Source organism: Brachycentrus maculatus, unplaced genomic scaffold (genome assembly GCF_059751285.1).
Source record: "Brachycentrus maculatus isolate JH-2025_06_01 unplaced genomic scaffold, ASM5975128v1 h1tg000206l, whole genome shotgun sequence".
Lineage (NCBI taxonomy): Eukaryota > Metazoa > Arthropoda > Insecta > Trichoptera > Brachycentridae > Brachycentrus > Brachycentrus maculatus.
Genome location: NW_028280957.1, coordinates 1,164,796 through 1,181,212, shown reverse-complemented (window position 1 = coordinate 1,181,212; position 16,417 = coordinate 1,164,796). Strand labels below are relative to the sequence as shown.

At 31.2% G+C, this 16,417-nt stretch overlaps 1 protein-coding gene across 1 annotated transcript; it reads right to left on the bottom strand.

The window, feature by feature from the left end:
* Window positions 1-464: 464 nt before the first annotated feature.
* On the bottom strand, window positions 465-13,206 carry LOC148307161 (facilitated trehalose transporter Tret1-2 homolog). The gene is made up of 7 exons (XM_088263862.1): window positions 13,066-13,206; window positions 11,894-12,132; window positions 10,822-11,145; window positions 8,300-8,435; window positions 5,645-5,865; window positions 4,003-4,203; window positions 465-3,100 (listed from the first exon to the last, which is right to left on the bottom strand). The coding sequence occupies exons 1-7, from the start codon at window positions 13,145-13,147 to the stop codon at window positions 2,882-2,884; spliced, it is 1,422 nt and encodes a 473-aa protein (XP_088119988.1). The 5' UTR covers window positions 13,148-13,206; the 3' UTR covers window positions 465-2,881.
* Window positions 13,207-16,417: the final 3,211 nt, after the last annotated feature.

Here is a 16,417-nt window from a genome sequence, read left to right as displayed (position 1 = left end):
TATATATATATATATATATATATATATATATATATACATATATATATATATATATATATATAAATATATATATATATATATATATATATATATATATATATATATATATATATATATATATATATATATATATATATATATATATATATATATATATATATATTTATATATATATATATATATATATATATATATATATATATATATATATATATATATATATATATATATATATATATATATATATATATATATATATATATATATATATATATATATATATATATATATATATATATATATATATATATATATATATATATATATATATATATATATATTTATGTATATATATATATATATATATATATATATATATATATATATATATATATATATATATGTTTATATATATATATATATACATATATATACATATATTCAAGATGCCGCTTCCCCGCAGGGGTAGGCACGGAGAATAGAACGCCATACATACACACACATACCGTTGATCCTGGCGTAACTTTCAAGTATTTTAATTACTTGAACATGTCAAGTATTCCCAGGATGACTTATGTGAAGGAGATTAAGGTAGGTAAAATTTGTGTTATCACTTTTTAATGAGAACATCTGTCGTTCTCTAAACTAGTCGTGTTTACATTAATAAACTCAAAAGTGGTCTTACACAAGTGTTTCATTTTCATCTTAAAATTATCATCCTGTTCCACAATGTTTTTGCCAAATTAATAATAAAAAATAATGTAAAATAAAACTTAGTAGATTCAAAAATATGTGTTTGATTTAAAAATTAATACATAATTTAAAATGGAATTCTACAAATTAAACGCATAATCAATAAATAAATATATTATATATTAACCTTAAATTTTATAATTATTATCGCTTTATAGTGAGGAAGTGACATATTCCAGATAACGATAGATTGTTGGATGTCTTTTGCTAACAATCCGACGACATCTGTTTGAACTATGAATATCAATCTGACTTGGAGAGATTCAAAGAGGCCGGAATGCAACAAAACATCTAGAAGGCAGTGGCTTACAGAAAGCCTATATAGAAAGCAGAATTGTAGAAATGTCGTTACCATCATTCCTACCTAGAAATTACAGCATTCATAAACTAGCCTATTTAAGTACATCACACAATAATAATAATAATAATAATACCCTTATCCGCACCCCAATGGTGCATAGGGCACTGCGTCATATAAACGCAGTGTTATCTTGATCGTTTACACATGAAAGAAAGATGATCAGCCCTCCGCTTCAGATACCAGTCCAGGGTAATATTGAATAAATATGACAGTGAAAAAATCACTTATATTTATTTTATCCCCTTGGGAATTGAACCCGGGACCTCCAGAACGGTAGCCGAGCGTGCTGACCATTACACTACGGTGGCGGACATCACACAATTTAATACAAAAATAATAATTCGACACTGGCTAGAACACCCAAGACGGGTGAAAAGCCATTATGAGGAAGTAGACGAATTTAATACAAAAAATTAACTAAAAACTAAGACACAACATTTTTGGGTGTCACCAAAACCTTGATCACAAATCTGGGTTTCTCCAGTTGAGAGTTATGTTTACATTTTAACATCTCAACATAGATGAAGAAAAATATTGATGCCTGGATATTTACAGGGCTCATGACCTGATATAGGATTAACAACATTTTGAGTGTGTCCAAATACTTGTTCACAAAATCTGGATTATCTGTAATTACAGGAGTTTTTTATATTATTTTTTGACATCTCATCAAAGATGAAGAAGAATATGGAAGTCTGGATTCGGACCTCACATACTAATAAAATAGTTTCTGCTCAATAAAAAGCTTCTTTTCATCTCACCAATAGATGTCCCTAGTGAAGTTCTAGTGATTCAAGAATAATGTTTCAAAATTGGTTCATATATATAAGAACTTCCAAGAATTTGAGTAGCGTGGTTGTCAATAATGGGTAGAATGGTGAATGTAACACGTGTGTAAATTGATCACTTAACCAGCTTATTATATTCCTGTAAATACCCAGACATGCATATTCTTCTTCATCTATTGTATATTAAGATGTCAACATGTAACACTAAGAGCACATGGTATGGTATCCCAAAAAGCATGCAAAAAGATGAGTTACAATATTTTGTGTGTGCCCAAATACTTGTTCACAAATCTGGATTATCTCCAATTATGGGAGTAATTTTCATATTATTTTTTGACATCTCATCACAGATGAAGAAGAATACGAAAATCTTGTTAAAAAATCATTTACGGGTCTCATTTCGGAAATTGGTTCAAATATATATTGAACGTCCAGGAATTTGAGTAGTGCGGTTGTCAATAATGGGTAGAATTGGTGAATGTTACAAGTGTGTAAAGTGATGAATTAAACCAGCCTATGACGGTGGTCAGCCCCGTCAATCCCCAGACTTCCATATCCATATCTTCTTCATCTTTGATGAGATAAAAAATAACTCCAATAATTGGAGATAATCCAGATTTGTTGACAAGTATTTGGACAAACAAATTCTTGAAGTTCTATATATATAAACCAATTTTGAAACATTGTTCTTGAATAACTAGAACTTCACAAGAGACATCTATTGGTGAGATGAAAAGAAGCTTTTATAGAGCAGAAACTCTTTTATTAGTGTGTGAGGTCCGAATCCTGGATTGTAATCACACACATGAGAAACGCCAGATAATATCAGTTTCAGATTTTGTAAACAAGTATTTGGACACACTCAAAATGTTGTGAACATGGAAATTCTTCTTCATCTGTGATGATATGCCAATAAATAATAAATGATGAATTATTGCACATCACCATCAAATGTCCACAAAACACCTCAGTTCTTTTATCATCTGCTCAGAATTTTCTGGATTTCTTCCGTAGACTTCCCTTTAGTTTCAGGCAGCAGGAGGATGGTCAGTAGGCCTCCGATGGCAGAACACGTCCCGAAGAAGTAGAAGACGACGTGAGTTCCGAAGTACTCTGCTGCTGGAGCAAAGAAACGGAGAGTCAGGAAGGAGTTCAGGAGGGAGATCTGGATGGCGAACATTGTAGCGAAACCGCGGACCTGAAAATAAACACAACATTTTTATTGATTTATTTATTTTAATACACATTATGTACATACATAAGTCATATGAATAGTCGAAACAATCGGCGGGTATGTATGGGGAGATACATGAACGTGGAAGAGGCGAAGAATGTTTGCAAAAACAGAGTGGTGTGGCGTTCTATTCTCTCTGCCTACCCCTGCGGGGAAGCGGCGTGATGGTTAGTTAGTTAGTTAGTTATTTAAATAATATTCCCGATGAGCAATTTCCGTTTCTTATTTTGGGACATGGGATTAGAGTTAACAACTAAATATACTAAAATACAAATAAGAATGTAAAAAAAGTATTAAAAATTGAACAAAACACTAGGTAAAAAAAAATATATAAGGCAATTAACAGTTTTACGAAACGTAAGTTTTATGAATTTTTTTTAATGGCTATTTACGAATAGGCATTAAAAAACATAAGGGAAGTAGCATATTTAGAAGATAAAAACGAGGACATGATATGTTTATTTGTGGGGTTTAACTTTCAATTCAGGCAAGATAATATAATAACTAATCACTTACACAAATATCTTATATATATATATATATATATATATATATATATATATATATATATATATATATATATATATATATATATATATATATATATATATATATATATATATATATATATATATATATATATATATATATATATATATATATATATATATATATATATATATATATATATATATATATATATATATACATGTATATATATATAAATATATATATATATATATATATATATATATATATATATATTATATATATATATATATATATATATATATATATATATATATATATATATATATATATATATATATTTATATAAACATCCACACACATTCTCTCACACTTACCTCATTCGTCAAAAGATCCGCCATCAGTATGTAGGGTACTGATGCAGCACCGACAGTGTAAGTGTACACACAGAGACTCAAGCAAACTACTGGAATCCACTGGACCTCGCTGAGGTCGACCCCTTGAGATTGCAACAGGAAATATGTCCCCATGCTGATCATGAAAAACGCCACGCAGAAACTGGAACCTGCCATCAGTATCTGGAATGATCAAATCGAAGGGTTCAATGTTTCAATTTGAGTATTTTGTGTTAGCAACACCACCTGATAAAACTAGTGAAGAACACTGGTACCATAAACCAAGCCAGCACACAAAATGCCGAACCCTCTTCTAGTGGAACGGAAGGCCCGTTGACGACAGTCAGCAGTCCGGCTTCTCCTGAGGAGTGCAACGTGGTTTCCTCCCAGCAATGAGCAAATGCTGACAAGTTCCTGATTGGTCCACACTAGTTTATCCTTCCAGTTCCCAACACAGATTTAAATAAAATACGTTCTTAGCTAGAAGAAACAAAAGTCCACTTAACATCTATTACATAGGTAGCAAGGTAAATAATAAATGCAAAACCCATCGAAAAAACTCCACCAAAAGTGTGGTACTAAAAAGGGCTTTTAAGTCAAATTAGATAAATAAGGCTATTGAGATGGTATGGGCACATAGGACGCAGAGAACCTAAACATTTTGTGAATCAGGCAATCGCCATGGATCTTCCTCGATAGACATCTAGAGAAAGACCAAAGGATTCATGGATGCTGCAAAGTTAGAATTTAAAAAAATAATTTTAAACATGTACGATTCAATTGTGTATATATCGCGCGCACAAACTGTGACAGCGCACCGCGTAGGCTTGCCAACTTGACGACTAACGCATTTGCTAGTAAAAGACGTGGGAAGGTATTCACACCGACGTTATATGTAGTACTATTATGAAAATATTTTTATTTTTTTAAACTTTTTTTTATAAAACACAATATAACTATAATTTGTTTTCTAAAAGATCCAATTTGATTTGTAATGCATCCAATTTGGTATATAAAACGCACAATGTGATTTATAAGGTGTCTTTTTTGTTTTATAAAACGTCCAATTTGAATGACAATGCGTCCCATTGGTTTTTTTTTTAAATCTCCAGTTTGATTTGTTTAAAGTCCTTTGATTTATAAAACATCCAACTTGATTTTATTTACTGTAACTGCAGACAGTTGGTAGAATTCCATATTGAATTGTTGGGTAATATATTCAAAATAAAACACAGTTTTTTGGATTGAATTCTACATTTATTTATGTATATATTAATACGTGACGCGTTTCGTCTTCTTAGGACATTATAAAACACTCTCGTGTTTGTCCTAAGAAGACAAAATGCGTAGGACAAATACGAGAGTGTTTTAAAATGTCCTAAGAAGACGAAACGCTTCACGTATTAATATATATATGAATAAATGTAGAATTCAATCCAAAAAACCGTGTTTTATTTTGGATATATTACCCAACAATCCTATTTTATTTACAATGCATCCAATTTTTTTGTTTAAAGTAAAATTTGTTTTGTAAAACGTCCGATTAGATTTATAAGGTTTCCAATTTTCCAATTCGGTTTGTAAAACATCCAATTTGAAATGTAAACCCTGTATCATCTCTCACCTTCCTTCCGGCGTGCTCGACCAAGGAAGTGACAGAAACGGCTCCCATTATCTGGATGCAGCCGTAGACTGTAGCGGCTCCTTCCGCAGTCAGGTTGGCCGTTCCGCTCTGTAGGAAGATGGTCACGGAGTAGCTGTGGACCGCCACCATGCCCATGAAGCTTTGGATGGCCATGTTCATGACGCAGAGAAGAAACCCACGACGAAGGGGCTTTGAGTGGACTATAACAAACGTTTTAATGAAGCCAAAAGAATGAATAATTAATTAGAAATCCCTTTTTGTCAATCCAGACTTGCGCAAAGACACTCATTTTTCATAGCTCCAAAACTGTCCAAGTTATTCCACAAAGACTATTTGTTAGATGTTAATTCCCTAAGTTCGTGTAGATTTAAAATTTTGCTTGGATTATTTACTGCAGAGACAGATTTAAGCTCCTTTTTCTTGTAGAACATGCTTGCTAACTTTTAACTTTTTCATCTTTTTTACGTTTTTCAGTATTTAATTTTAATAAAAAAAAAATAAAAATAAAAATTGTTTTGTGATAGTCAAGTATTTTTTGTATTTTATATAAACACTTTTATTCTAGTTCTACTTATACCTATACCTTTATACGGCTGTCCAAACTTATGTTATATATATATATATATATATATATATATATATATATATATATATATATATATATATATATATATATATATATATATATATATATTTATAATATATATATATATATATATATATATATATATATATATATATATATATATATATATATATATATATATATATATATATATATATATATATATATATATATATATATATATATATATATATATATATATAAAGGGTCCGCCATCTAAAGTTTTTTTTTTCAACTAGTGCTTATTTCGTGAATGGTAACACTTAGCTCATGTCTGATTTGACAGATAATTAGTTTTATCCTTCCGCTGAGCGAATATGGTTGTGTATACGCTTGAACAACGCTGGGAAATATTGCGACATTACTTTGAAAATCATGGTAATGTTGCAGAATGTGTGCGAAAATTGCGTACGGTTTTTGGAAGAAGAGAAGCACCGTCAGCTCCGTATGTTCGTTATCTTGTGAAAAAAGTGAAAGAAACTGGCATCCTCATCGATAAACCAAAGCGTGAAAAGCCAAAAACAGTGCGTACACCCGAGAATATCGATGTTGTGGCAGAAAGTGTGCGTGAAGCGCCATCAACATCAATTCACCGTCGTTCTCAACAATTGAACATTTCGGAGACATCATTGAGACGAATTTTGCATAAAGACCTTGGTATGACGCCATACAAAGTCCAATTGGTTCAGGAGTTGAAGCCAACTGACCATCCAATGCGTTTTCGCTTCGCTGAGTGGGCCTGCGATCGACTTACAGAAGATGCCGATTTTGCCAAAAAAATCATCTTTTCGGATGAAGCTCATTTTGATCTTGGCGGGTATGTAAACAAGCAAAATTGTCGTATTTGGGGCACAGAAAACCCGCACGCATACATTGAAAAGCCGGTACACCCAAAACGAGTCACTGTTTGGTGCGGATTTTGGTCCAGAGGCATAATTGGGCCATTTTTCTTTGAAAATGAGCAAGGAGTGGCCGTTACAGTCAATGGCGATCGTTATCGGGCCATGTTGAACGGATTTTTGTTCACAAAAATTGAAGAGGAGGATATTGGCAACATTTGGTTTCAACAGGACGGCGCTACGTGCCACACAGCCGAAGCTACACTCGATGTTTTGCGCCCTGTTTTTGAAGATCGCATTATCAGCCGCAGAGCTGATGTCGTTTGGCCACCTCGGAGCTGCGATTTGACACCGTTGGACTATTATTTGTGGGGTGCCCTCAAAGATAAATGTTACGCCGACAAGCCAGAGACAATTGACGCTTTAAAGGACAATATTCGTGAAGCCATTGGTGAAATACAGCTGCACACAATCGATAATGTGCTTAAAAATTGGACCGATCGTGTAGGCTACTGCATGGCCAGCCGAGGCAGCCATTTGAATGAAATTATTTTCCATTATTAACCGGAAGGATTGTACTTATAAATAAAAAAAGAAATTTGAGAAAATATTCAGTAGTTTTTTTTTTATAGCATTTTCAAAAAAAAAAGTTATTTGGCGGACCCTGTATATATATATATATATATATATATATATTTATATATATATATATATATATATATATATATATATATATATATATATATATATATATATATATATATATATATATATATATATATATATATATACATAGGTGATCAGCCCTCTGCTTCAGGTAATATTGAATAAATGTTTTAGTGAAAAAATCACTTATATTTATTTGGCCCCCCTGGGAATCGAACCCGGGACCTCCAGAACGGTAGCTGAGCGTGCTGACCATTACACTACGGAGGTGGACTTAAGTTTTACTTAAATTAAAATAGTAAATACCACTATTTATTCCATAATACCACTATTTCTTCCAAATACCACATTCCGCTTCCCATATCCAATAATAGTTTGAATGATTTATATGTCCTTTTTCTTCTTAAAACCCCTATCCACACCCGATGGTGCATAGGGCACTGCATCATATAAACACAGTGTTATCTTGATCAAATTGACAAAATGTTGTTAGATGTTTAATACTTAGTTGTTTTGCTGATTGAAGTTTAGAGGGTGATTCAATGTTCGCAGCAGCCTGGAGGATGGCCAATTCTTTCTTCAATATGGGGTCATCGAGATCATCTATCCTTCTGAGCCATGCTAAAGATTTAGCCGCTTTCTGTAAAAAAATGATAAAAATGAGAAGAATTCAACATGATCTGCTGCCAAAAATGACCAAAGACCTATGTCCGCCTTCATTTATTTATTTATTTATTTTTCAAAACATATTACATATATATATATATATATATATATATATATATGTATATATATATATATATATATATATTATAAATATATGTATATATATATATATATATAATATATATATATATATATATATATATATATATATATATATATATATATATATATATATATATATATACATATGTATATATATATATATACATATGTATATATATATATATATATATATATATATATATATATATATATATATATATTATATATATATATATATATATATATATATATATATATATATACATATATATACATATATATATATATATATATACATATATATATATATTTATATATATATATATATATATATATATATATATATATATATATATAATATATATATATATATATATATATATATATATATATATATATATATATATATATATATATATATATATATATATATATATATATATATATATATATATATATATATATATATATATATACATATATATATATATATATACATATATATATATTTATATGTATATATATATATATATATATATATATATTTATATATATTATATATATATATATATATATATATATATATATATATATATAATATATATATATATATATATATATATATATATATATATATATATATATAAATAAAACCTTATCCTCACCCCAATGGTGCATAGGGCACTGCGTCATATAAACGCAGTGTTATCTTGATCGTTTACACATGAAGGAAAGGTGATCAGCCCTCCGCTTCAGGTACCAGTCCAGGGTAATATTGAATAAATATGACAGTGAAAAAATCACTAATATTTATTTCACCCCCCTTGGGAATCGAACCCGGGACCTCCAGAACGGTAGCCGAGCGTGCTGACCATTACACTACGGAGGCGGACAAAATATATAATATTCCCGATGAGTAATTTCTATTTCTCATTTTGGGACATGGGATTAAGGTTAACAAGACTGGAACACCAATAATAAAGTTACAAAAAATATATTTTTTTAAATAACCAAAACTAATACATGGTAAAATATAAAAACAATAAACAGGTATAATAAATACGCAAAAGAAGCATATTTAAAATAAACAAATGAGAAAATATAAAAAACATAAGGTAAAAACAAAATAAGAAAATATGACTAAACACTACATATATTTCTTTCCATAACGTATTTTTTCTGATCATTTATTTTCATAGTCTAGTGGTAACGGCATTTGGCTACCATGCTGGAGGTCCTGGGTCCGATTCCCATTATAAACCTTGGTATCTTTGTGGTAAAGTAGTTAGAACACTCTCCTTATCACTCATATGTGTAATACCACTTAAAAACATAACTGGATTCAGAATGACCATTATATCATCAGGTCAAATGTAGGATTTGACGTGATAATGGAATGGTTATTCCCAAACACCGGTTTCGAAAACAGTCATGAAGTATTATTTTTAAGTGGTATTACACAAAATGAATGATGAATGATAAGGAGAATGGTATTTTTGAACGATGAATGATATGAATGATAAGGAATAACTCGCAAACCCTCCATTTAAGAGGCTTGTCTACATGTAGGATAGTTAGAAAAGGGAAAGTATATGTGTAAAATACATTACAAACTTCCAGACCAATTGAAAATTAATTTTTCTTGAATTCGCCTTGCAATGGATCATTCTCATGATGTGTTATTATTGGCTAATAAATTAATATGAAAAATCACAAGACTATTACAAGACTGTTACATTCTTATAGAAATCTGTAGAGAAGTAATGGAGATATGAAGGTTTAAACTTAAGATATTTTAATAAAACCAAAAACGACACCGCTATACGTCATCAAAGTTCACGTCATCGGGAGTGTTATGGGCGTATCCCTTTATGTATCTGCTTTATAGAGCTGTAATAGTAGTAGTGTGGATTCGTTTTGTGACGTCATTCGTTACCAACATACGAAAACAACGTTTTTACGAATACGAATTTTGCAAAAGAAAATGATGAATGAAAATATTGATTATATCGGCTGTTATAAACACAAATAAGTCTTACACAATCCTTAATGGGTTGAGTATGTTAAATTAGATATTCATCCCGCGTGATAATACTCTTGGCGGGAATCTAAGTTCCAAAAAAAATTGCTTAGCAAGAGCAGATCTGTCAGGGAGCCTAGATGCTTCTGTATCAGATCTGGGCTTTCAATATTGGCGGGAATCGAACCCGTGACGCCTATTTCACTCTTTCTGTATGGAATAAATGTTGACTTTGTACCTCACTTTGTCCATTTCGAATCAGCCACGATGGAGTTTCTGGTACGAAGAAAAACAGGACTATGTTCAATAGTCCAAGGATGAGCATCAGCATGGCGCTGGCGTGGTAGGAAACAAAGCCACCGATGGCGTAGGACAGAGTCAAACCGACTGTGTACCCAAGGGTCATGGCAGCTCCAAGTACTCCTCGTATCCTGGCTTCAGAGATCTCTCCAACGAACGTTGGTATGTTGATCAGTCCGAACGCTATGCTGCATCCCATTATCAATCTGCCAACCAGGATGTGGTAGGCATTATTTGATGCCAGGATTATAATGCTGTTCACCTGGAAACATAACAAATTCACTAAATTATCTTCTACCTCTTCTTCTTTAACCTTTTGTCCTTCAATGCTGGATATAGACCTCTTCCATATCCTTCCATTTTTCGATCTGTTCAATTCAATTCAATTTATTTTATTTCTATATAATGAACACATTACAAACTTTAATTTAAGTCGCATACATTAATAAATAGAAAAAAGCAAGAATACTATTACCAAAGGTGTAGAAGAAAGAATCCAACATCGGAAAACTCCTTAAGACACATGGAACAGATCAATATCCAATGAGATATTGGTCAACATAGCGGTAGCTCTTCCTACAGGCATAACCATCGGCAGGTTGGTCCTGTGTATAGGAATGTGAAACAATCTATGTGGACGCTGTCTTAGGTAACTATCGGGAACATACAGTCCAATGTTCCGGATAATTTCAGGATTATCGATCATACCGCGCAACAATGGATAAAAATGCGTTATCAAATACGCATTCTTTCTCTAAACTATTGTAGCCAAAGCCAAACGTACCCTGGAGAAATTGATCGATTGCTGATTGCAGCCAATTTCTACCACCCACAGCCAGTGTTGCCGTGTATAAAAAATGAACACTCGGTCGCATGAACAAAATAGACACCACTTTATCTTTAACTGAAGGTTTTTTATTTGCTTTAACTGATATCTGTGCAATTTCAGCATTCACTCTCCTTTCTATAATATCTTTATCAATATTTACATCCTTAGAAAACATACCTACCGTAAAAGGTATGGCTGCCAGAATCCCGCAGACTTTTCTTCCTCTGGCTTCCATAACGACTGTGACCAGCGGCGTGCAAGCCAAGGCCGCTAGGGGGAATATGCCAGCGATCCAGTAGGCCAAGGTGTTGGCTTCATCAGGCTCCAGGAGGGTCAGCAGGCCGCCTTCTGCCTTCAGCTGGGGAATGGCCGTGGACACCCAGCCGATGGCCAGTCCCGAATTAATCGCTGCCAAATTACCTGAGTAAAAAATAATAGAAAATAGTCGAAGTTCTGTAATGTTTCAATAATTTTGCTAGCGGGTTCGATCACCGACAATTGCAAAATGTCTTCAAGATATATTTATTTTCAATTGATATGGGTATTTGCGATGTATTTTTCACATTTGTTTTCACTTTTCTCACTATCCTACCTGCAGAAAAGCTTCCAAAAATGTTATTATATTAAATTTATAAAATAATAAAATAAAAAAAATAAAAATAAAATTTAAATATTTTTATAAATTTTATTATATATATATATATATATATATATATATACATATATATATATATATATATATATATATATATATATATATATATATATATATATATATATATATATATATATAATATATATATATATATATATATATAAACATACATATACAAACGTGTGTGTGTGTGTGTGTGTGTGTGTGTGTGTGTGTCTGCCACAGCCACTCTTTGTGTCAAAAACCTAAAGCGAAGGCAGATTTGAGCTGGATAAATGTAGAATGCATTTTTGTAAGAACTTCTCATTATTTCGTCAAATTTTAAAAGGATTTGTGAATACGGATATATGGCAGATATTTTTGATATAATATAAAACACTTGTGTAAGACCACTTTTAAGTTCATGATGTAAACACTCAAAATGATATATCATATTCTTTCATAAAAAAGGGAAGAACGATCCATGTTTCCTATCAAGATGAGACACTTTTAAAATTGTATTTACCCTTGTTGAACATCTGAAGTTCTCGAAACTGGTCGTGCTTCCATTAATAAACTAAAAAAAGTGGTATTAAACATGTGTTTTATTCTTCAAACGAAAATCATCACGTTATTTCAGAATGTCATGATGATTTAACAAAGATAATGACACATCATTAAATGACATATTTTAATGACAGAAGAAACCACACACTTACATACTAGAGCAGCGAATATTTGGTTGGTTGGAAATTTTGGATTTGCACTAATTTTCTTATTTTCACCATTTTCGACCGTCATTATTACACTAGTTTGTTAAGTTTACATTGAATACTGAGCTCTTAAGTGAGATACGTCTCTTATCTCCACGGAACATCACAGCCAGACACAAATGTTGTTTGTGTTGTGTAAAAATATCGTAAAATACAAACGCCAGTGGCGTTAGATGATATTTAATGAATTCAGTTAGAGATATAACATTAATTTAGTTACTAGTTAGAAGTTTGAGATCTTAATGAATTATAAGATATTAATGGTTAATGTATTTTGATGGCGATTGTTCATGAATAACGTTACTAATCGTTGATTATATATATATATATATATATATATATATATATATATATATATATATATATATATATATATATATATATATATATATTGTCCGCCTCCGTAGTGTAATGGTCAGCATGCTCGGCTACCATTCTAGAGGTCCCGGGTTCGATTCCCAAGGGGGGTAAAATAAATATTAGTGATTTTTTTCACTGTCATATTTATTTAATATTACTCTGGACTGGTACCTGAAGCGGAGGGCTGATATCCTTTTCTTCATGTGTAAACGATCAAGATAACACTGCGTTTATATGACGCAGTGCCCTATGCACCATCGGGGTGCGGATAAGGGTTTTATTATTTTTATTATTATATATATTTATATAAGAGGAAAGAACAACTTGTACGAAATCAGAGACACCATGATATCAATGCTAACTTTTTCTTTTTCTTCTTCGTGGCAAGTCATGACACAATCTGGTATATTTCGGAGCCAGGAGATCTGCCTTCTGCCCACATCTCGTGGACCCTCCACCAGGTGCAATAGCTCGTACTTGTCTCCTCTCAGCACATGCCCCAAATAAAACACTTGATATTAACTAGCTTCTACCGTCATCCATGGGATGAATAACCTAGTATCTGACAAATAAATAAAATGCTGATATTGAATAGTTTATTTCACACAACGCCACTGGACTAGAAATAAGTCAAAACAAATTTAGAAAAATCTTGCTTGATACATATAACACGATTCACAATGACTAAGCAAATATTCATTTTATTTACTGACTTAAATATGTGTAAAGGTAAATTGTGACTATTAATTACTGCTTCAATTTTAATTTAAAATTCTACTAACATTTTGACTGTGTCCAAATACTTGTTCACAAATCTGGATTATCTCCAATTATAGGAGTTATGTTTCATATTATTTTTAAGACATCTCATCAAAGATGAAGAAGAATATGGAAGTCTGGGCATTTACGGGGCTGACGAGCGTCATAGGCTGGTTTAAGTGATCACTTTACACACGTGTAACATTCACCAATTCTACCCATTATTGACAACCACACTACTCAAATTCTTGGAAGTTCTATATAAATAAACCAATTTAGAAACCTTGTCCTTGAATCACTAGAACTTCACTACAGACATCTATTGTCAAAAAATAATATGAAAATAACTCCTGTAATTGGAGATAATCCAGATTTTGTGAACAAGTATTTGGACACACTCAAAAGGTTGTAAATAAATTATCTGGTCAAATTATAAGCTTAATAATAAAAATGAAAATGGTATTTTTTGGCGTTTCTCATGTGTGTGACTATAATCCAGGATTCGGATCTCACATACTAATATAAGAGTTTCTGCTTAGTAAAAAAGCTTCTTTACATCTCACCAATAGATGTCTCTAGTGAAGTTCTAGTAATTCAAGAACAAAGTTTCTAAATTGGTTCATATATATATTTACACACGACTTTACTTTTTTATCAGCGGGTATGTATGAGGAGATGCATGAACGTGGAAGAGGCGAAGAATGTTTGCAAGGACAGAGTGGTGTGGCGCTCTATTCTCTCTGCCTACCCCTGCGGCGTGATGGTTAGTTAGTTTACTTTACACACGAGTAACATTCACCAATTCTTCTCCTTGTTGATAACCATACCACTCAAATTCTTGGAAGTTCTATATATTGAACTTATATTAGCTAAAAGTTAACGATACATGATTCTATATATTAACTAAAAGTTAACGATACATGATCTCAATCGGAATATTGTGTGACAACAAAGAGTTAAGGACCGGTTCGGAGGACTCTTCAAAATTTAGGCACCGGTTCTAGCGAACCGGTGCGAACCGGCTGAATCCCAACACTGAATATAACTAATTTCAGTCCACTTTTCACTCTGTTCCTAGCATTCAAGAAAGGGTTTTTTTAATAAAATAAAAATACGTTAAAAACATGATATTTTATTTGAAATATAAACACTGAAGACGTCCATAGTATGGAAATATAATGATGTATGCTAAATTCTACTAAACTATGACAAATAGAACATATGTATAATAATTTTATGTATAATATAATAAATTTAGTACAAACACAAACGCCATATTGTTTCATACGACAGTACTATTTACATTACAGTATAATATAATCTCTCTGGATATTTCCGCGACATATCGCTCACTCCTATCAACAACGTCAAATATCAAAAAACTCGATTTTTCAGGAGATAGTTTTTAAAGTTTAAAAATATAATAAAATTATCAAAAATAAATACTAAGCCAGTTATAGCACTTTTTACTTTGAAACAAATCTTTTAAGGTAAAACCTGAAGGTTTTTCCTCCATTTGAAAAATATTTGATACATTAAAAAAAAAATTAAACAATACCTTTTCTTCAAAATGCAAAAACAACGCTTTTTGCCCTGTAGCGGATAAATATTATGTTTTGAATGTTGAAAGCATTAACTTTGTGGATCATATTGATATATTATTTCGAGAATTAAAAATACTTTGTGTTTTGATCCACTCACATTTTTATTAACCAACTAGTTTCGGCAACAACCTGTTGCCCTCTTCAGGGTTACATTTATTACTAGTAATAAATGTAATAATAATAATAATAATAATGTAATAATAATTATAATAATGTATTATGTAATAAAAATAGTAATAAATTGCCGAAACTAGTTGGTTAATAAAAATGTGAGTGGATCAGAACACAAAGTATTTTTATTTCTCGAAATAATAGATAAATATTAAGTTAAAAATATGCCGCTTTCGCTGGGATATAGTACATTTTCTGGGCATTCTGAAAACATGCACAGCTGAAAATTGATGATTTTTTATATATGCCGTTGTTGAAAGGAGTGAGCGATATGTCCAAACAAACATGTCGATTTATATTTATTTTTTATTTTATCTTTTAAAAATGCAATGAAAGTACACAAATTCAATGAAAAATTTAACAAGTTTGATTTTCTCAAGACAAATAAATTAATGAAGAGAAGA